General features: G+C 43.7%; 1 protein-coding gene across 2 annotated transcripts in view; it reads right to left on the bottom strand.

Moving 5' to 3' along the window:
- LOC115203486 (Wilms tumor protein homolog) overlaps positions 1 to 11,974 on the bottom strand; it is a 20,270-nt gene extending 8,296 nt beyond the window's left edge. For both annotated transcript variants that reach the window (XM_029768187.1, XM_029768188.1), the window contains exons 1-3: positions 11,009 to 11,974; positions 6,346 to 6,468; positions 5,561 to 5,660 (exon numbers count right to left, since the gene is read on the bottom strand). In XM_029768187.1, coding sequence (XP_029624047.1) covers positions 5,561 to 5,660; positions 6,346 to 6,468; positions 11,009 to 11,435 — 650 coding nt within the window. In that variant the 5' untranslated portion in view covers positions 11,436 to 11,974. The remainder of the gene's footprint in view (positions 1 to 5,560; positions 5,661 to 6,345; positions 6,469 to 11,008) is intronic.
- Between the last annotated feature and the right edge of the window lie 11,163 nt (positions 11,975 to 23,137).

Genomic DNA, 23,137 nt, shown 5'->3' with positions numbered 1-23,137 from the left:
TCTTATCAGAACTTGTTCCTGTAGTTGAGTTCCTTCTCTTCCCCTCTCCAAAAACAAACTGAGGTCAGCATTTGAAGAATCCTGGCTCAGTTTGCCTGCTGAGATGTTTTGGGTTAAAGAAATCCCCCCATGTTACAGAAAAACAAATGGACTGAGATGTGATTCCCCTCTCCTCTCCTCCCCTTCCACCCATCACTTCACCTCTCTCCTCCTCTCCCTCTCCTCTCCTCTCCCTCTCCTCCCCTCCCTCCCTCCCACCCACCACTTCACCTCTCTCCTCCTCTCTCTCTCCTCTCCCTCCCTCTCCTCTCCTCTCCTCCTCTTCCACCCACCACTTCACCTCTCTCCTCTTCTCCCTCTCCTCTCCCTCTCCTCTCCCTCTCCTCCCCTTCCACTGACCACTTCACCTCTCCCTCTCCTCTCACTCTTCTCCTCTCCCTCACCTCTCCCTCTCCTCTCACTCTTCTCCTCTCCCTCTCCTCTTCCTCTCCTCTCCCTCTCCCTCTCCCTCTCCTCCCCTTCCACCCACCTCTCCCTCTCCTCTCCCTCTCCTCCTCTCCCTCTCCTCTCCCTTTCCTCTCCCTCTCCTCCCCTTCCACCCACCACTTCACCTCTCTCCTCCTCTCCCTCTCCCTCTCCTCCCCTTCCACCCACCTCTCCCTCTCCTCTCCCTCTCCTCCTCTCCCTCTCCTCTCCCTTTCCTCTCCCTCTCCTCCCCTTCCACCCACCACTTCACCCCTCTCCTCTCCTCTCCTCTCCTCTCCTCTCCTCTCCTACACTCACACATTTTACCTGTTGTCTTTCCTCTCACATTCCTTCTATGACTCTGTACCGGTACCCCCTGTATATAGCCTCCACATTGACTCTGTACCGGTACCCCCTGTATATAGCCTCCACATTGACTCTGTACCGGTACCCCCTGTATATAGCCTCCACAATGACTCTGTACCGGTACCCCCTGTATATAGCCTCCACATTGACTCTGTACAGGTACCCCCTGTATATAGCCTCCACAATGACTCTGTACCGGTACCCCCTGTATATAGCCTCCACATTGACTCTGTACCGGTACCCCCTGTATATAGCCCCACATTGGACTCTGTACCGGTACCCCCTGATATAGCCTCCACATTGACTCTGTACCGGTACCCCCTGTATATAGCCTCCACAATGACTCTGTACCGGTACCCCCTGTATATAGCCTCCACATTGACTCTGTACGGTACCCCCTGTATATAGCCTCCACATTGACTCTGTACCGGTACCCCCTGTATATAGCCTCCACATTGACTCTGTACGGTACCCCCTGTATATAGCCTCCACATTGACTCTGTACCGGTACCCCCTGTATATAGCCTCCACATTGACTCTGTACCGGTACCCCCTGTATATAGCCTCCACATTGACTCTGTACCGGTACCCCCTGTATATAGCCTCCACATTGACTCTGTACCGGTACCCCCTGTATATAGCCTCCACATTGACTCTGTACCGGTACCCCCTGTATATAGCCTCCACATTGACTCTGTACCGGTACCCCCTGTATATAGCCTCCACATTGACTCTGTACCGGTACCCCCTGTATATAGCCTCCACATTGACTCTGTACCGGTACCCCCTGTATATAGCCTCCACATTGACTCTGTACCGGTACCCCCTGTATATAGCCTCCACATTGACTCTGTACCGGTACCCCCTGTATATAGCCTCCACATTGACTCTGTACCGGTACCCCCTGTATATAACCTCCACATTGACTCTGTACCGGTACCCCCTGTATATAGCCTCCACATTGACTCTGTACCGGTACCCCCTGTATATAGCCTCCACATTGACTCTGTACCGGTACCCCCTGTATATAGCCTCCACATGACTCTGTACCGGTACCCCCTGTATATAGCCTCCACATTGACTCTGTACCGGTACCCCCTGTATATAGCCTCCACATTGACTCTGTACCGGTACCCCCTGTATATAGCCTCCACATTGACTCTGTACCGGTACCCCTGTATATAGCCTCCACATTGACTCTGTACCGGTACCCCCTGTATATAGCCTCCACATTGACTCTGTACCGGTACCCCCTGTATATAGCCTCCCACATTGACTCTGTACAGGTACAACCTGTATATAGCCTCCACATTGACTCTGTACCGGTACCCCCTGTATATAGCCTCCACATTGACTCTGTACAGGTACAACCTGTATATAGCCTCCACATTGACTCTGTACAGGTACAACCTGTATATAGCCTCCACATTGACTCTGTACCGGTACCCCCTGTATATAGCCTCCACATTGACTCTGTACAGGTACAACCTGTATATAGCCTCCACATTGACTCTGTACCGGTACCCCCTGTATATAGCCTCCACATTGACTCTGTACCGGTACCCCCTGTATATAGCCTCCACATTAACTCTGTACCGGTACCCCCCTGTATATAGCCTCCACATTGACTCTGTACCGGTACCCCCTGTATATAGCCTCCACATTGACTCTGTACCGGTACCCCCTGTATATAGCCTCCACATTGACTCTGTACCGGTACCTCCTGTATATAGCCTCCACATTGACTCTGTACCGGTACCCCCTGTATATAGCCTCCACATTGACTCTGTACCGGTACCCCCTGTATATAGCCTCCACATTGACTCTGTACCGGTACCCCCTGTATATAGCCTCCACATTGACTCTGTACCGGTACCCCCTGTATATAGCCTCCACATTGACTCTGTACCGGTACCCCCTGTATATAACCTCCACATTGACTCTGTACCGGTACCCCCTGTATATAGCCTCCACATTGACTCTGTACCGGTACCCCCTGTATATAGCCTCCACATTGACTCTGTACCGGTACCCCCTGTATATAGCCTCCACATTGACTCTGTACCGGTACCCCCTGTATATAGCCTCCACATTGACTCTGTACCGGTACCCCCTGTATATAGCCTCCACATTGACTCTGTACCGGTACCCCCTGTATATAGCCTCCACATTGACTCTGTACCGGTACCCCCTGTATATAGCCTCCACATTGACTCTGTACCGGTACCCCCTGTATATAGCCTCCACATTGACTCTGTACAGGTACAACCTGTATATAGCCTCCACATTGACTCTGTACCGGTACCCCCTGTATATAGCCTCCACATTGACTCTGTACCGGTACCCCCTGTATATAGCCTCCACATTGACTCTGTACCGGTACCCCCTGTATATAGCCTCCACATTGACTCTGTACCGGTACCCCCTCTATATAGCCTCCACATTGACTCTGTACCGGTACCCCCTGTATATAGCCTCCACATTGACTCTGTACCGGTACCCCCTGTATATAGCCTCCACATTGACTCTGTACCGGTACCTCCTGTATATAGCCTCCACATTGACTCTGTACCAGTACCCCCTGTATATAGCCTCCACATTAACTCTGTACCGGTACCCCCTGTATATAGCCTCCACATTGACTTTGTACCGGTACCCCCTGTATAAAGCCTCCACATTGACTCTGTACCGGTACCCCCTGTATATAGCCTCCACATTGACTCTGTACCGGTACCCCCTGTATATAGCCTCCACATTGACTCTGTACCGGTACCCCCTGTATATAGCCTCCACATTGACTCTGTACCGGTACCCCCTGTATATAGCCTCCACATTGACTCTGTACCGGTACCCCCTGTATATAGCCTCCACATTGACTCTGTACCGGTACCCCCTGTATATAGCCTCCACATTGACTCTGTACCGGTACCCCCTGTATATAGCCTCCACATTGACTCTGTACCGGTACCCCCTGTATATAGCCTCCACATTGACTCTGTACCGGTACCCCTGTATATAGCCTCCACATTGACTCTGTACCGGTACCCCCTGTATATAGCCTCCACATTGACTCTGTACCGGTACCCCCTGTATATAGCCTCCACATTGACTCTGTACCGGTACCCCCTGTATATAGCCCTCCACATTGACTCTGTACCGGTACCCCCTGTATATAGCCTCCACATTGACTCTGTACCGGTACCCCCTGTATATAGCCTCCACATTGACTCTGTACCGGTACCCCCTGTATGTAGCCTCCACATTGACTCTGTACAGGTACCCCCTGTATATAGCCTCCACATTGACTCTGTACCGGTACCCCCGTATATAGCCTCCACATTGACTCTGTACCGGTACCCCCTGTATATAGCCTCCACATTGACTCTGTACCGGTACCCCCTGTATATAGCCTCCACATTGACTCTGTACCTGTACCCCCTGTATATAGCCTCCACATTGACTCTGTACCGGTACCCCCTGTATATAGCCTCCACATTGACTCTGTACCGGTACCCCCTGTATATAGCCTCCACATTGACTCTGTACCGGTACCCCCTGTATATAGCCACCGCATTGACTCTGTACCGGTACCCCCTGTATATAGCCTCCACATTGACTCTGTACCTGTACCCCCTGTATATAGCCTCCACATTGACTCTGTACCGGTACCCCCTGTATATAGCCTCCACATTGACTCTGTACCGGTACCCCCTGTATATAGCCACCGCATTAACTCTGTACCGGTACCCCCTGTATATAGCCTCCACATTGACTCTGTACCGGTACCCCCTGTATATAGCCTCCACATTGACTCTGTACCGGTACCCCCTGTATATAGCCTCCACATTGACTCTGTACCGGTACCCCCTGTATATAGCCTCCACATTGACTCTGTACCGGTACCCCCTGTATATAGCCTCCACATTGACTCTGTACCGGTACCCCCTGTATATAGCCTCCACATTGACTCTGTACAGGTACCCCCTGTATATAGCCTCCACATTGACTCTGTACCGGTACCCCTGTATATAGCCTCCACATTGACTCTGTACCGGTACCCCTGTATATAGCCTCCACATTGACTCTGTACCGGTACCCCCTGTATATAGCCACCGCATTAACTCTGTACCGGTACCCCTGTATATAGCCTCCACATTGACTCTGTACCGGTACCCCTGTATATAGCCTCGCTATTGTTATTTACTGCTGCTCTTTAATCATTTGTTATTCTTATCTCTTACTTTTTTTAGGTATTTTCTTAAAACTGCATTGTTGGTTAAGGGCTTGTATGTAAGCATTTGACGGTAAGGTCTACTACACCTGTTGTAGTCGGCGCATGTGACAAATAACAGTTGATTTGATTTGGCTCTGTGTACAGTCTCACACCTACACCTCCTTCTTACCCTGGTGATCTCACTTCCTTCCTACCCTGGTGATCTCACTTCCTTCCATTGGTCATAACGTCCTCCTCCCTCTCAAAGACAGACTATATATATATTATCTCTATAGGACTTCCTGGTTGAAATAGAAATACAGTACAATAAATAAGAGTATCTATCTGTGATCATCACTGGAGTCAGATCCTAAATAACTATGTAGTCAAAATGAACCCTGGTATCCTAGCAACGGTAGCACAAACATGTACAGTGTAATGGTATGAGAGTAAGGCGTATGGATCTCAAGCTATAGAGACCCAAGGTGATGAGGAGGTTTGTGAACAGAAAGGTACCTGTTATAGTTCCTCAGCAGTAGAGCCTGGCTGGTTGGACAGTTCTCTGAGGGGGGGTGGCAACCAAACATGGGGGGAGGGGCAGGGTACTGCTGGTCACCTGCATAGCATACAGTAAATGAATCAGACAAACAAACCAATGAATTAGCATAAAGACCTGTAGGAAAGTAGTTACAGCACGATGAAACCACATGCTCAATATAACACCAGATGGGTCTGTTTACCAGCTTACTATCTCTACTGCTATATCCCCAGGAGTCACACAGATATAGCAGCATCCCCAAACACACGCAGACACACACACACACACCAATAAAAACACATTTCCTCTAAACAATGATCAAAACAGCAGTCCTCCCAGAGGTGTTAAACCAATCAATCTCCTTTTAAAGGAGCTACATAGCTCCTTCTCTGGTTCAGCTGTGGATTGGTCCCCTGATGGCCGTCAACATTCCACTAAGTCTCTCATAAAGCTGTTTCCTTAACTTATCATTTCCAGAGCCCAAAATGAACAGAGAACATACACAGCTTTGAATAAGAGCATAGTGAGAGGTGGTGTTAAAAACAGAGAGAGAGGTTGAGGGGAGATAGGGAGAGAGAATGGATGATAGTAATTTATAGCCCTGTAACCTCTGGGTGACTTCTTTACTAACCTTGCTGAGACCTCAGTCTTCATTGTTTGTGAGGTTAACTTTCACATGCTGCACACACACACAAATACTAAAACACGCAAACACTATCATACACACAGGTGGACAGGAAGTGTTAAGGACAGTGATAGTTACCCATGGTGGTTGGAGGGGACAGGATGTCCTCGTGTTTGAAGGAATGACTGGAGAACTGAGGGGAGTGGTGAGACGGAGTGTGACCATAGCTGGGAGCCCCGTCCAGACCTACTGTCCCATAACCTACAGAGAAAAGACACATTATAAAGACAATACTTTCTCAGTTTCACCATTATGGCAGCAATTTGGAGGAAACTGTGAGTCTCCAGGAGCCGGACGGACATCTGAATCCTCATAGCAACATCACTGTAGTACGTTTATGACACCACTGAACCCTGTCTCCCTGGAAGGTATTCATTCACGGTTTCAGTAAAGCTGGAGAGGAAAGTTGGCATCCAGAGAATATGAAGATCAGTAAATCTAAGGACCAAGTGGTCTGTGTGTCTGCACCTGCTCATACATACTAACGCACACGCACACACACTCACACACACACACACACGCACACACACACACACACACACACACACACACACACACACACACACACACACACACACACACACACACACACACACAGCCTCACATTACCAATCACACAGGCTAACCCCTATATGAGTCTCACATTACCGATCACACAGGCTAAACCCTATATGAGCCTCACATTACCAATCACACAGGCTAAACCCTATATGAGCCTCACATTACCGATCACACAGGCTAAACCCTATATGAGTCTCACATTATCGATCACACAGGCTAAACCCTATATGAGTCTCACATTACCGATCAAACAGGCTAAACCCTATATGAGTCTCACATTACCGATCACACAGGCTAAACCCTATATGAGCCTCACATTACCGATCACACAGGCTAAACCCTATATGAGTCTCACATTACCGATCACACAGGCTAAACCCTATATGAGTCTCACATTACCGATCACACAGGCTAAACCCTATATGAGTCTCACATTACCGATCACACAGGCTAAACCCTATATGAGTCTCACATTACCGATCACACAGGCTAAACCCTATATGAGTCTCACATTACCGATCACACAGGCTAAACCCTATATGAGTCTCACATTACCGATCAAACAGGCTAAACCCTATATGAGTCTCACATTACCGATCACACAGGCTAAACCCTATATGAGTCTCACATTACCGACCACACAGGCTAAACCCTATATGAGTCTCACATTACCGATCACACAGGCTAAACCCTATATGAGTCTCACATTACCGATCACACAGGCTAAACCCTATATGAGTCTCACATTACCGATCACACAGGCTAAACCCTATATGAGTCTCACATTACCGATCACACAGGCTAAACCCTATATGAGTCTCACATTACCGATCACACAGGCTAAACCCTATATGAGTCTCACATTACCGATCACACAGGCTAAACCCTATATGAGTCTCACATTACCGATCACACAGGCTAAACCCTATATGAGTCTCACATTACCGATCACACAGGCTAAACCCTATATGAGTCTCACATTACCGATCACACAGGCTAAACCCTATATGAGTCTCACATTACCGATCAAACAGGCTAAACCCTATATGAGTCTCACATTACCGATCACACAGGCTAAACCCTATATGAGTCTCACATTACCGACCACACAGGCTAAACCCTATATGAGTCTCACATTACCGATCACACAGGCTAAACCCTATATGAGTCTCACATTACCGATCACACAGGCTAAACCCTATATGAGTCTCACATTACCGATCAAACAGGCTAAACCCTATATGAGTCTCACATTACCGATCACACAGGCTAAACCCTATATGAGTCTCACATTACCGACCACACAGGCTAAACCCTATATGAGTCTCACATTACCGATCACACAGGCTAAACCCTATATGAGTCTCACATTACCGATCAAACAGGCTAAACCCTATATGAGTCTCACATTACCGATCACACAGGCTAAACCCTATATGACTAATGGAAGTATGAAACAATACTGAAAATAGACTGTATCTTTGTTGACAAATTATCATGTTTATTGCTGTTGTCAAATTTGATAAAGTCTCAATAATAGCACACAGGAAACAGAGAAATGAAATATAAATGTAGATAAATATGTGTTAAACTTTTCCCTGACTTATCTTCTGGGGTCAGATCTTGGGGAACAAGACCAAAATACTATTGGGACTAATAAAGAACCCCGTAAGTCAGCGCTTGTCTCATTTCAACATCTGTTTTTAAATGAAAATAATGAACAACATGGGATTCAGAAATTGGAGAGCAATATAGACCCTAGATATTTTTTTAGGCTTTGTGTAAATCTTGGAGTAAACATCTTGAAAAGCCTGTTTCGGAGCAGAGCATTGCAATTTGGGCTCAGGCTAGGTTTCTCCGTTGGAAGGAAAAGTGCTCTCAAGGTCTGGATAATAAAGTAAGGCTAAGTGTTAGTCTGTAAAAAGTGTGTTTGAATGTGAGGTGTTTTTGAGGAAACTACATGAAAACACTCAAACATTATCACACACAGAACACATAACATCAAATGCTACAACATTCCAGAAATCCTAAGAATCAGTTTTCACGTGTGTGTGTGTGTGTGTGTGTGTGTGTGTGTGTGTGTGTGTGTGTGTGTGTGTGTGTGTGTGTGTGCGTGCATGCATGGATGAACACGCGTGTGTGAGATGCGTGCATTAGTGCGCGCACGTGTGTTATCAATTTCTATGGCACAGACAGTGACGGTCCAAGGTAATGTCCTTTTCCCAAGCCCTGTATGGTTACTATACTGTTAGCTTTACTAGTCATCTTCACACCTCTTTAAACAAGGCTTTATATAGCATACATAAAGGCTTCATAAACACTACATAAATGCTTCACTAATCATCTTTAAGCTTATCTCATGCTCTGTAAAAGGGTGTATGAACATACATAGTGCGTTTTGTCACATTTGGCAATTCAACCTACAATGGTTTTGTCACCCTTTATACACCTTCTATAGAGATTCACTTCATTATGTCAGGGATTACTGTGATGTAACAATGGCCACGTTTATGTCATTTCAAAAATATATTGTGATTTGTTTTACAAACAAAAAATGGAAATGCAGAATGATGAGAAATGATCAAATGAACTTAAATAGCTGATGATTTGAAATTAGTTGAGTAAAAAAGAAGACAGTTTTACTAAATACTGTCCACAACTACAGCACCAAAACAATATTCATTTGTAAGTTTTACAAAATACTGTCCACAACTACAGCACCAAAACAATATTCATTTGTAAGTTTTACAAAATACTGTCCACAACTACAGCACCAAAACAATATTCATTTGTAAGTTTTACAAAATACTGTCCACAACTACAGCACCAAAACAATATTCATTTGTAAGTTTTACAAAATACTGTCCACAACTACAGCACCAAAACAATATTCATTTGTAAGTTTTACAAAATACTGTCCACAACTACAGCACCAAAACAATATTCATTTGTAAGTTTTACAAAATACTGTCCACAACTACAGCACCAAAACAATATTCATTTGTAAGTTTTACAAACAGTTTATAAAAGGTTTTGTAATATTTTTTGTGTTATTTAGATTTAGATTCCAAGATGATTTCAACCTAAAATAATACTGGGGGGGATAAAGGGGAAATCTGCAGTTGGAACATCCATTTTGGGATTTATAAATTATCTACACATTGATTCTTCAATAATATAATTTATAAATGCCTCATGAGCTTAGTTCAACTGTCCTACCCCATCAGAACCAATAATATAAGATTGTTTTACTACAATGTTTGTAAATAAAGTAAATGTAAATAAACACTACAGTATATAGCCTCAAATCATGGTTAAAACTATCATTTTTATATCATGGACGGTCAGTTCTTGCATGCATAGCTTTGTCTATGTATTTGAGAGAGGTTACATTTCTCCAGTCCAATCCCTCAGCTTTTTACCTTAACAGCGATGGGGAAAACACTTTGTTATTGTTTCAAACGCTAATTGCCCCTTTAACTGGGATATTACAATCAACAATACATTTATAGCAGTATTTAAATTTGGTATTTTTTTAAATACTGCTTTTTGTATTATTATGTTTCATTATTTCGAAGCACTATGTTCTTTGAAAATGAAAGTGAAAGTGAAGTGTTGAACACAGGCTGAGGGAGACCTCTAGGCCATATTGTTGCTTTAACTCCGTGAGTCGGACCAGCGATGGGAAAACTGACAGCTCTCTCCCTGTACAGGGCAGAACGACCCTGTGTAGTACAAAACATCCTGTTCAGACACAACACTATGGACAAGCCCCAAACATCAACTCTGGACAATTACACCCAGTACAAATAGACACAGTCCAACACGTACACACAATGACCCAGGAAGTACGGCATGGTCACATGAGAAATTCACAGACACGTCACTGACATCAGAAAGTGTAGGTGCAACGCTGATGGCCCAACAATCAATCAATCAAATGTATTTATAAAGCCCTTTTTACATCAGCAATTGTCATAAAGTGCTTATACAGAAACCCAGCCTAAAACCCCAAACAGCAAGAAATGCAGATGTAAAAGAACTTTGGCCTTGAGTGGTGAGGAGTAGACAGCTTAGTTTGAGCTGAATTCAAGAGATGCTGCAGAGGATAGAGTGAGCCCAGAGAGGGTCAATGAGGTGGCTATAGAGGAGGAGAGAGGGGAGCAGAGAGCAGCCTTACCCTGGTTCCTGTGGGTAGGCGGGCTGTCCACACAGCCTGGGAGGTAGGCTCCATTAGGAAACACCCTGGACTGGCTTGGAGCTGGCTCACCGAAGGCCCCAACCCGACAGGGGCTTGTCCCAGTGAACTGGCCAGAGAAGTGCAACGTGAAGGCCCCCAGGCCACAGTGAGGGTCCTCCAGAGGGTCCGTGGAGCCCCAGCCGGGCTCCTGCTTGATGAGGGAGTGGTGGGAGGGCAGGGAACCGTAGGGAGAGCCAGAGTGGAGGTCCAGGTAAGGTGCCCACTGAGGGGCACCCCCAACGGGCAGGCCACAGCCCCCGCTGCTCACTGGTAGGGAGGGTACGGAGGGCACCGGGGGTAAGCGAGAGCTCAGATCTCGCACCTCGGAACCCATGGACCCCATCATCCCATACGGCTCTGTCAGCATCAGGGAGGGTGGCAGGAGATGGACCCTGAAAAACACAACCACCTGAGAGGCAGAGACTGGAACAGACTTCTGAAGCGCAGAGGGGAGGATTGTCGAAAAATCAAACTATATATGGGTATGAGAGCCTCCTTAGGAACAGTGAGGAAAAAGATTGAAAAAAAATTGTCGAGGCGACTTCTCTTCGATGCGATTTCATTCGATGCAATTTAACCTGGAACCAAACGCTCCGTCAAAAAGTCCACCAACGAACCATCTTTTTCCACTTGGATCCTCTCTGTTTCAGTCCATTTCAGCAATCGTCCAATGGAGTTGTAGAGTGTTCTGGTTGTCAGTTCAGTGGACAGGCCAGAGAGTGTAGTATCCTAGCCTTGTGGATGCTGTGCTGTGTGGGAGTGTGTGTAGTAGTAACAGTGCTTTGTCTCTGAGTGTGATGTCTGGTTTTCCTTACACTGCTGAAGGCTCTACTGACTTACTCACAGGCCAGGGGGAGGAGCAAGGACCGAAAGGCAGAAAGGATGACTCCTTCACTTTATCCACTACAGGCACACCATAGAGATAGAGGACTCTATTGCCCAAAAGCTCATTTTAGCATGGGCAGCACTATGGAGGACTTTCACCATTTTGAAGTTGTCAACTGGGTGGGACTTTCTACGGGTTAAGGAAGGTCGCCAGGAGGGATCAGCCAATTAATTTTATTTGTGAGCAAACATTCCATAACTGCAGGGGGCAAATCTTTGACCAGATAGGGAGTGGCAGGTAACCTAGCAGTTAAGAGCATTGAGCCAGTAACCGGAAGGTCACTGGTTCAAATCCCTGAGCCGACTAGGTGAAAAATCTGTCGATGTGCCCTTGACGAGGCACTTAACCCAAATTGCTCCTGTAAGTCCCTCTGGGTAAGAACCTCATGAATCGTTCTAAACATGGATTGTTCTAAACATGGATTGTTCTAAACATGAATCATTCTAAACATGGATTGTTCTAAACATGAATCGTTCTAAACATGAATCGTTCTAAACATGGATTGTTCTAAACATGAATCGATCTAAACCTGGATTGTTCTAAACATGGATTGTTCTAAACATGGAATGTTCTAAACATGAATCATTCTAAACATGAATCGTTCTAAACATGAATCGTTCTAAACATGGATTGTTCTAAACATGGATTGTTCTAAACATGGATTGTTCTATACATGGATTGTTCTATACATGGATTGTTCTGAACATGGGTTGTTCTAAACATGGATTGTTCTAAACATGAATCATTCTAAACATGAATCGTTCTAAACATGGATTGTTCTAAACATGGATCGTTCTAAATATGAATCGTTCTAAACATGGATTGTTCTAAACATGGATTGTTCTAAACATGAATCGTTCTAAACATGGATCATTCTAAACATGGATCGTTCTAAACATGGATCGTTCTAAACATGAATCGTTCTAAACATGGATTGTTCTAAACATGGATTGTTCTAAACATGGATTGTTCTAAACATGAATCGTTCTAAACATGGATTGTTCTAAACATGGATTGTTCTAACCATGAATCGTTCTAAACATGGATTGTTCTAAACATGAATCGTTCTAAACATGAATCGTTCTAAACATGGATTGTTCTAAACATGAATCGTTCTAAACATGGATTGTTCTAAACATGGATTGTTCTAAACATGCATTCCCTAAATTTCCATTTATTCTGACATTTTTCACACACAGAAAAGTCTCCTTAGGTCCGCTACGTTTGAGCTTATTGGACATTTTATAATTTACCTTTTTATCAGGCTTTTAAAATATGTTAAGCTATTAAAATTCTGTTTTGTTGGATACAAATAACCAAAATACAGCAATTCAGTTGTCACGACAGTTGTTGTAAGAATCGGATCAAAATGCAGCGTGGTTTGGGTTCATCAACTTTATTACGTGAACCGGCAAAAAAAAAACAATGAAGAACAAAACGAACGTGAAGCTATGCAGTGCTCAAGGCAACTATACACAAACAAGATTCCACAACCAACAGGTGGGAAAAAGCTGCCCAAATATGATCCCCAATCAGAGACAACGATAGACAGCTGCCTCTGATTGGGAACCATACCAAGCCAACCTAGAAATAAAGAAACTAGAATGCCCACCCTAGTCACACCCCGACCTAACCAAAATAGAGAATAAAGGATCTCCAAGGTCAGGGCGTGACATCAATCAAAGCCTACTGTTTGCTCTACAATATTGTCCACTTATTTTGCACAACTTTGTCATTCTTTTTTATATAAAGATTTATTAGCAGTGTTCCGTTGGAGCACAGCACACACCTTTTTTTGCCAAAGCTTGGTGTTAAACTTGATGACAGCTTTGGGAGAGCTTGAGAGCTTTCTGAGGGTCCAGCTGCTCCTCGGTGCTCGAGTGTTTCATCCACATTCCTCAAGAGACGTATTCGCTGCTAATAAGCACAAAATACAAAAGATCCGCTCACAGTCAAGATAAAAAAATCTACAAATAATACTTGTGTCGATAGATAAATTCCATTATCATCTAAAAGTTGATCAAACTATTACAAAATGTAGCGTCTAAATAAAAGCCTAAATATAGTCTATTATCAGACTGTTTTATCAAATTACAAATGGTTCCACGATAAAGTTAGGATAGGGCTAAAAACATTTCCCGGTAATAATTTTAATTACTTATTAAATCAAACAATTATTGCGAATTTATTGTAATATATGCCTACTTACTTACTGTGTAATGGGTAAAATGCACAATCCCCTTAAATACAATTTTAAGAAATCTGTAGCCCTAGTCTGCAATGAAAAACAATTGTTCATATTCACTTCTTGAACTAAATGAAACTGAAACAAATTATTTACTGGCTGAATTGAATAGTTTGAATTGGATGGGACCTTATTAAAAATATATTGACGCTTATGACAGCATCTTCGCTGCTGCTGCCGTTTATTATTATATTGGTTGGCTTGCCAAGGGATGTTTATCTTTGACTAGAGAGGTGATGACCCAGGTTTGGATGTACTGGGACAAAGAGGAATGGAGCGACAGGATTCTGGAATTCTGGAAAACTCCATAGCTTCTGAAGATTCATGAAGATTCAAAGGTTTCCCCTCACAGCAAATTGTCCAGTGTTAAATCAACACTGAGAGTGTCAAATGTAACACTGGTCCAGTGTCTCTACTAGTCCACACTTTTCAAGTCAACACCTTTCAAGTGAATTGTAGAGTTTCCACCCATGACTGTATTTGATAGTGACAGAGACATAGTTGTTTTCTGTCCTGTGGCCTTCACCAAGGGAGATCCTAAGTGGATATGTTATCTTGAAAATAAAATAATTCAACACAATACAACACATATTTCATAAGGCCTTATTTTGAGGGCCTAGTTTTACCCTAATACAGTGACCTGAAACTCGTGGTTTACAGGCAACATCAGACCTGCAAGTTACATTATGCTGGCTTGCAAAGTGATGTGTAATCCATATTGGAATCCAGTCAGAGTGGCTATATGCAATATTTAGAATTTTTATTCACCTGCAACCTGGATTCAGAATGACTGCCAGGTGCTAAGACTAAGACATGAAACTAAAGTATCTTAACTGGAACAACCATTTCCGTAAAGGGTGTGATAAGTCCAAGTAACAGTTTGGATTAGTTTAGAATTATTTTTTATTTATTTTTGAGTAGCAGAAAATTCATTAATCAATCAATGCAAAACGTAGATATTGAAACAAACAATTATAAAATCCAACCTGCAATAGAGCATGCTGGGAAATATGATAGTAATAGCCGTGGTTTTGGTTTAACTCTGGTTATTAAACCAACACTGGGGTTATTTTACACCAATGAGCTTTAATTTAACACTTACAGAGTTAAAGGTGCACTATGCAGAAATAGCTCCTCCATTTCCTGGTTGCTAAAATTCTAATAGTTTGCCTAATTTCAGTTTATATGACAAAACAAGCAAATATAATGTAGAGAATCATTGTACCATCTAAACCGCTGTGAAATATATTTTCCAGAACCAAAAATATTGTATTTTCAGCTGAAGCTGGTGTACAAAACCGAAAGTAAAAGACACAAAAACTAAACTTACAAACGGAAAGCATAGCACACATAGAATTGATTTACAGCTTCTTAGACTTGCTTTCAATGAAAAGGACAGATCTGTAACTCATATTTTTATGTGAATTTTGACCAGGTCGCTCAACAAGTTTCATATTGTAACTTTAATTTAACACCTGAATTACCACTAGAAATGTTACACTGAAAATTCAACACTAGGTAACACTGATCAATATGCTGTGTCTCCTATTGCTCACTGATAATATACCAACACACACATGTGGAAAGAATTGATCAAAAAAGTAGTTTAGGTCATTTAAGGGTATCAGGGGTGTAGTGTTTTAGGATATACAACAGGTATTCAAATTTAAATTCACTTCCTGACTGAATTAAAAACTGAATTGGCCCCAATTCTGACACCAAGCCTCACTAATACCCTGCATCTAATACAAATCAAAAGTTCCCTCATAATTTAAAGTGGCAATCTACAGTTCAAACAACAACAAAGCGGATCCTTTCCTCCTCCACCTTTTTGGGTAAACAGCTTAGGGATGGGGGTGGGGAAATGTAACCACTCTTAAATTCATAGATGGGGCTATGGATGCAATGACTGACCATCCATGAGATCAAAGTGATAGTTTTAACCATGTTGTGAAGCTTTATAGTGTTTGTTTACAATTACTTTAAAAACAATTTAGTAAATCAATCTTATTTTGGGGGTTCTGATGGGGTTAAACAGTCTTCTGTGTTGGGTTCTGATGGGGTTAAACTGTCTTCTGTGTTGGGTTCTGATGGGGTTAAACAGTCTTCTGTGTTGGGTTCTGATGGGGTTAAACAGTCTTCTGTGTTGGGTTCTGATGGGGTTCAACAGTCTTCTGTGTTGGGTTCTGATGGGGTTAAACAGTCTTCTGTGTTGGGTTCTGATGGGGTTAAACTGTCTTCTGTATTGGATTCTGATGGGGTTAAACTGTCTTATGTGTTGGGTTCTGAGGGGGTTAAACAGTCTTCTGTGTTGGGTTCTGATGGGGTTAAACTGTCTTATGTGTTGGGTTCTGAGGGGGTTAAACAGTCTTCTGTGTTGGGTTCTGATGGGGTTAAACTGTCTTATGTGTTGGGTTCTAATGGGGTTAAACAGTCTTCTGTGTTGGGTTCTGATGGGGTTAAACAGTCTTCTGTGTTGGGTTCTGATGGGGTTAAACTGTCTTATGTGTTGGGTTCTGAGGGGGTTAAACAGTCTTCTGTGTTGGGTTCTGATGGGGTTAAACTGTCTTATGTGTTGGGTTCTAATGGGGTTAAACAGTCATCTGTGTTGGGTTCTGATGGGGTTAAACTGTCTTCTGTGTTGGGTTCTGATGGGGTTAAACAGTCTTCTGTGTTGGGTTCTGATGGGATTAAACAGTTGAACGAAGCTCATGGGGCATTTATAAGTTACTTGTATATTCTACAAGAATCAACAGGTATATATTATGAATTTAAAAGTAAAAAAAATAGATGTCGCAATCGCAGATCAGTCCTTTAAGATACATGACCCTAAACATGAGGCTCTTAATGATGATAATGTATTGGAAGAATGTGAAAGTAATCCAGCTGTTGCTACATCCCTGATGAAGGGAGTTGATGAGAAGCTCCACACCCTGTTTCTCCTCTCATGACTGTGGCTAGCGGTCCACTGAAAAGCCACTTGATTGGTTATGTCTGACTTTACTCTGCATGGGTCTGGATTGTGGGCTAGGCCCCAGTAGGATGAGGGCCTGCCTCAGGCAACTGCTACCCAGGAATTGAGTGAGGTTAGTGGGCTGCTTCTCGTCACCACCTCCTCTCCTACCACCACCTCCACTATGTGGAATTTCAGTCTGGTACTCCAGAGAAAGTCACTGACCCCTGATTCAACTGGGGGAAGGAGGGAGCGGGAGGAAGGGAGAGGGGGGAAGAGTCTGTCATGAATGGATAGCCCAGTGTGTCAGAGTGTGCTCTGTTTTATCGTTATCCAGGGGATTAAAGCTACCGGAGAAAGTCCTCACTTTGGCATTAGACTGAGAAATACATACAGCAGACTCTCACAACCTTGTAGAAGTGAAGAAATCAGCATGTCTGGGTGAGAAGACAATACATTAAATGAACTTTATTTATCCATGTAGGAACATTGTTTCTGGGCTTAAAGCGGAGATGTAGACAACATACACCAACAGACAGGACAGATTCTTACATTAACACACTTCCTGTTGCTTGACTCAACAGACATGGAGTGCTGATGGAGCATTAATGCTGTTATTCTGTTTTCAGACAGTGTGACACAACAGACGTCTCACCACGGCCTGGATGAAGAAATGTTATTTCAATGTTTTCCCTTTTCACAACGTTTGCCAAGGAAGTGTCACAGTTCCTATATGTGTTGGGTATTGTGGTGAAGGGACGGGTGGACTGGACATATAGAGGCTGATTCACTGCTTGAGTTAGAGGGACATATTTACCAGTTTGCACCATGACTGCACCATGGCCTCCAGTTATGTAGTAATTGGTCATTAATAAATCCATATTTACGATAGATAAGGTTGCGGTGATGAAAAGAACAGTGTGCTCTCTGACTCACTCTATTTCTGGGACAAAAAATTGTGCAAAGGCAGCTTTCTCTCCCGAAGGAGCACACAGGCATTCTGAAGACATCCAGGCGGCCATTTTGACAAATTATAGCAAAAGAAAAAGAATGGATCCCAATACAATTCTAATGTATTTCTTCCCATCCACAGCAAACAACAAATTATCTGGGATTAAACATGACTAGTCAATAGGTCTTCAGACCTCCCAAAAATATATTTCTGAGGAAAAAAGAAAACTATAATTTGCTGACCCAAGACATATTACCTTGGCTATGTATTACCCAGCGGAGTAGTTAAGAGGGGTTCGATCAAAAGTGGCGAGGCCAGGAGAAACAACCCGCCTTCAGAGTCTATGAGTGATGGCAGCCCCCGAATACCCTCTCAGTCACCTGATCAATCTGTGGTTAACTCCGGGTTTAAAACAACATCACCTCGGAGAGGAAGGGAAATGGTCAGTGTTCCCTCTGACCCTGAACGGGGGATACATATCACTGAGCCAGATTGATCTAAGGCTCAGGTGAAAGTGAATGAAATGAGAGGGGAGGCTGTTTTCACATGGAGAAGTGATATAACAAAGGGTGCCGTTGACTGTGGTAGGACCTGATTGATTTACCACTTTTTCATTTTAACATGAAAAGGGACTCCCTTCCAAAAAAAGATTGCAGTTTTGAAACTGCGGTAAAAGTGCTGTAACTGCAGTCGACTGTGGTATTTTGGACACAGTTATTGCAGAATAACTGCAGTGTACTGCACTCGTTTAAACTGCACTCTGACTGCAATCTTTTTTTTGTAAGGGATGTTCACACTCACAGAGCACTATGCAGTAAAATGTTATATTTTACAACAGCGTACATTATGCTCAGAGCACGTCAGTTAGCTAGAGGGACCAAGCAAACGTCCCAGGTGTTGACATCAGCATGGAAACCCAGTGTACTAAGCACAGAGAAGTGTTGCTGACAGCAGCCTAGAAACCCAGTGTACTAAGCACAGAGAAGTGTTGCTGACTCTAATATAGAAATCTAGTGTACTAAGCACAGAGAAGTGTTGCTGACAGCAGCATGGAAACCCAGTGTACTAAGCACAGAGAAGTGTTGCTGACAGCAGCATGGAAACCCAGTGTACTAAGCACAGAGAAGTGTTGCTGACAGCAGCCTAGAAACCCAGTGTACTAAGCACAGAGAAGTGTTGCTGACAGCAGCATGGAAACCCAGTGTACTAAGCACAGAGAAGTGTTGCTGATTCTAATATAGAAATCTAGTGTACTAAGCACAGAGAAGTGTTGCTGACTCTAATATAGAAACCCAGTGTACTAAGCACAGAGAAGTGTTGCTGACAGCAGCCTAGAAACCCAGTGTACTAAGCACAGAGAAGTGTTGCTGACTCTAATATAGAAATCTAGTGTACTAAGCACAGAGAAGTGTTGCTGACAGCAGCATGGAAACCCAGTGTACTAAGCACAGAGAAGTGTCGCTGACAGCAGCCTAGAAACCCAGTGTACTAAGCACAGAGAAGTGTTGCTGACAGCAGCCTAGAAACCCAGTGTACTAAGCACAGAGAAGTGTTGCTGACAGCAGCATGGAAACCCAGTGTACTAAGCACAGAGAAGTGTTGCTGACAGCAGCATGGAAACCCAGTGTACTAAGCACAGAGAAGTGTTGCTGATTCTAATATAGAAACCCAGTGTACTAAGCACAGAGAAGTGTTGCTGACTCTAATATAGAAACCCAGTGTACTAAGCACAGAGAAGTGTTGCTGACTCTAATATAGAAACCCAGTGTACTAAGCACAGAGAAGTGTTGCTGACTCTAATATAGAAACCCAGTGTACTAAGCACAGAGCAGTGTTGCTGACTCTAATATAGAAATATAGTGTACTAAGCACAGAGAAGTGTTGCTGATTCTAATATAGAAATCTAGTGTACTAAGCACAGAGAAGTGTTGCTGACTCTAATATAGAAACCCAGTGTACTAAGCACAGAGAAGTGTTGCTGACTCTAATATAGAAACCCAGTGTACTAAGCACAGAGAAGTGTTGCTGACTCTAATATAGAAACCCAGTGTACTAAGCACAGAGCAGTGTTGCTGACTCTAATATAGAAATATAGTGTACTAAGCACAGAGCAGTGTTGCTGACTCTAATATAGAAATATAGTGTACTAAGCACAGAGCAGTGTTGCTGACAGCAGCCTAGAAACCCAGTGTACTAAGCACAGAGAAGTGTTGCTGACAGCAGCCTAGAAACCCAGTGTACTAAGCACAGAGAAGTGTTGCTGACAGCAGCATGGAAACCCAGTGTACTAAGCACAGAGAAGTGTTGCTGACAGCAGCATGGAAACCCAGTGTACTAAGCACAGAGAAGTGTTGCTGACAGCAGCCTAGAAACCCAGTGTACTAAGCACAGAGAAGTGTTGCTGACAGCAGCATGGAAACCCAGTGTACTAAGCAAAGAGAAGTGTTGCTGACAGCAGCCTAGAAACCCAGTGTACTAAGCACAGAGAAGTGTTGCTGACAGCAGCATGGAAACCCAGTGTACTAAGCACAGAGAATGTTGCTGACAGCAGCATAGAAACCCAGTGTACTAAGCACAGAGAAGTGTTGCTGACAGCAGCCTAGAAACCCAGTGTACTAAGCACAGAGAAGTGTTGCTGACTCTAATATAGAAACCCAGTGTACTAAGCACAGAGAAGTGTTGCTGACTCTAATATAGAAATATAGTGTACTAAGCACAGAGAAGTGTTGCTGACTCTAATATAGAAATATAGTGTACTAAGCACAGAGAAGTGTTGCTGACTCTAATATAGAAATATAGTGTACTAAGCACAGAGAAGTGTTGCTGACTCTAATATAGAAATATAGTGTACTAAGCACAGAGAAGTGTTGCTGACAGCAGCCTAGAAACCCAGTGTACTAAGCACAGAGAAGAGCTGATAACGCCACATAGCCATGTGTTACAGTGAGTCATCAGTTCCTCCATATCTGCCTGTGGCCTCTGCCAAATGTTTACAATGTAAAACAAAACTCACTCCGAACAATGTTCCTTTATCTGCCTTCTCCTCTCTCACCACAGAGATAGTGACAGACAGTCAACAACATTAAAACAACTGAATGTCCATTGTACTGTACACTTCAGCATATCAATAAGTATACACTTGGGGCAGCAGGTAGCCTAGTGGTTAGAGTGTTGGGCCAGTAACCGAAAGGTTGCTAGATCAAATCCCTGAGCTGACAAGGTAAAAATCTGTCGTTCTGCCCCTGAACAAGGCAGTTAACCCACTGTTCCTAGGCTGTCATTGTAAATAACAATTTGTTCTTAACTGACATTCCTAGTTAAATAAAGGTAAAAATAGTGTCCCTAAAATCTCTCCAACATTGGCAAACCTCCACAAGTTACCCAGCAAGCTAGAGAACACAATTTCCTATTTTATTTTCATATCAACTCTCAACATACTTCAAAGTGAGCTGGTTATCAGAGTGGAGATAAGAAAAGGGGAGCTAGCATGAGACACAGCACTGGTCTAGAGGCTGTCTGATGGGTCACACTCCCTCCGGTCACCCCCACCTAATCTCCCTGCCTTAGTCTCTCAGTCCCCCACAACACGATACAGCAATGCTCTCTCTATAGAGCTTTCTCTCTTTCTCTCTCTTTCTCTCTGTCTGTCTCTCTCAAGTCTCTCGTTCAACTCTCTCTGTCTCTGAATGTGTCTCTGTCTCTGTCTCTGAATCTGTCTCTGTCTCTGTCTCTGTCTGTCTCTCTCGCTTTTTCTCACACACACAGGAGACAGCCTCAGACAGCACAAGGACAATATACTCAGATGAAATAAAGTCAGTGCTGAATGACAAACTTATGAAATGAAAACACGATAAGACCAGACCTCTGAAGTCCATAGTGAATGTATCAAATGTGCCAAAATGTATGAATCAAGGCCTCAGAGTACATTTCAAGGGACGATAACTAGGGATATGTCAAAGGTCAAAAACTACAGACATTCCAATCAGTATCACATGTGGAGTGTGATAGAAGTTTGATATGAAACAGTGGATGATATGAAGGGAAGATTAAACTTGATGGTTTCCAATGAGAAGCTGTTTCCAAGAGTGTCTGGAGACACAACGAAGTACAGCATCTGGTGGCGCTGGCACAACTTCAGAGGAGAGGAAGGGAGAAGAGATACTGGGACTATTCAAGAGGACCAACATATAATATGTTGTAGTTGGACTCTGGATTAGGCCCATATACTACTAGCAAGAGTGTTGCCATTCACACATCCCTCTATCCCTCTCTCTGCCCACGCTCCAGCTTTAACAGCCTGGAACTATAGTTCATCTTGAGGAAAAACTCCAGCTCCAAATTCCAGTCTGGGAAATGGGATGGGATCCCTCCAAGCCAGGGTGGTCACAATCACCCAGACAGTGGATGGGATGACTGAGGGTCGTTATGTTGGCTAATTACTTGGTAAGAGTGATGGATAGTTTTTAACCTAAACAATGTATAGTAACATTTCTAACTCCCAGTACTCTAATACTGAGGCTCCATACTCCAGTACAGTGCCTATCAGGCTACAGTACCTATCAGGCTACAGTGCCTATCAGGCTACAGTGCCTATCAGGCTACAGTGCCTATCAGACTACAGTGCCTATCAGGCTACAGTGCCTATCAGGCTACAGTGCCTATCAAACTACAGTGCCTATGAGGCTACAGTGCCTATCAGGCTACAGTGCCTATCAGGCTACAGTGCCTATCAGGCTACAGTGCCTATCAGACTACAGTGCCTATCAGGCTACAGTGCCTATCAGGCTACAGGGCCTATCAGGCTACAGTGCCTATCAGGCTACAGTGCCTATGAGGCTACAGTGCATATCAAACTACAGTGCCTATGAGGCTACAGTGCATATCAAACTACAGTGCCTATCAGGCTACAGGGCCTATCAGGCTACAGTGCCTATCAAACTACAGTGCCTATCAAACTACACTGCCTATGAGGCTACAGTGCCTATCAGGGTACAGTGCCTATCAGGCTACAGTGCCTATCAGGCTACAGTGCC

This window comes from Salmo trutta, chromosome 12, assembly GCF_901001165.1.
Source record: "Salmo trutta chromosome 12, fSalTru1.1, whole genome shotgun sequence".
NCBI lineage: Eukaryota > Metazoa > Chordata > Actinopteri > Salmoniformes > Salmonidae > Salmo > Salmo trutta.
The sequence above is the reverse complement of the archived record's forward strand: the minus strand, read 5'-3'. Positions and strand labels throughout refer to the sequence as shown.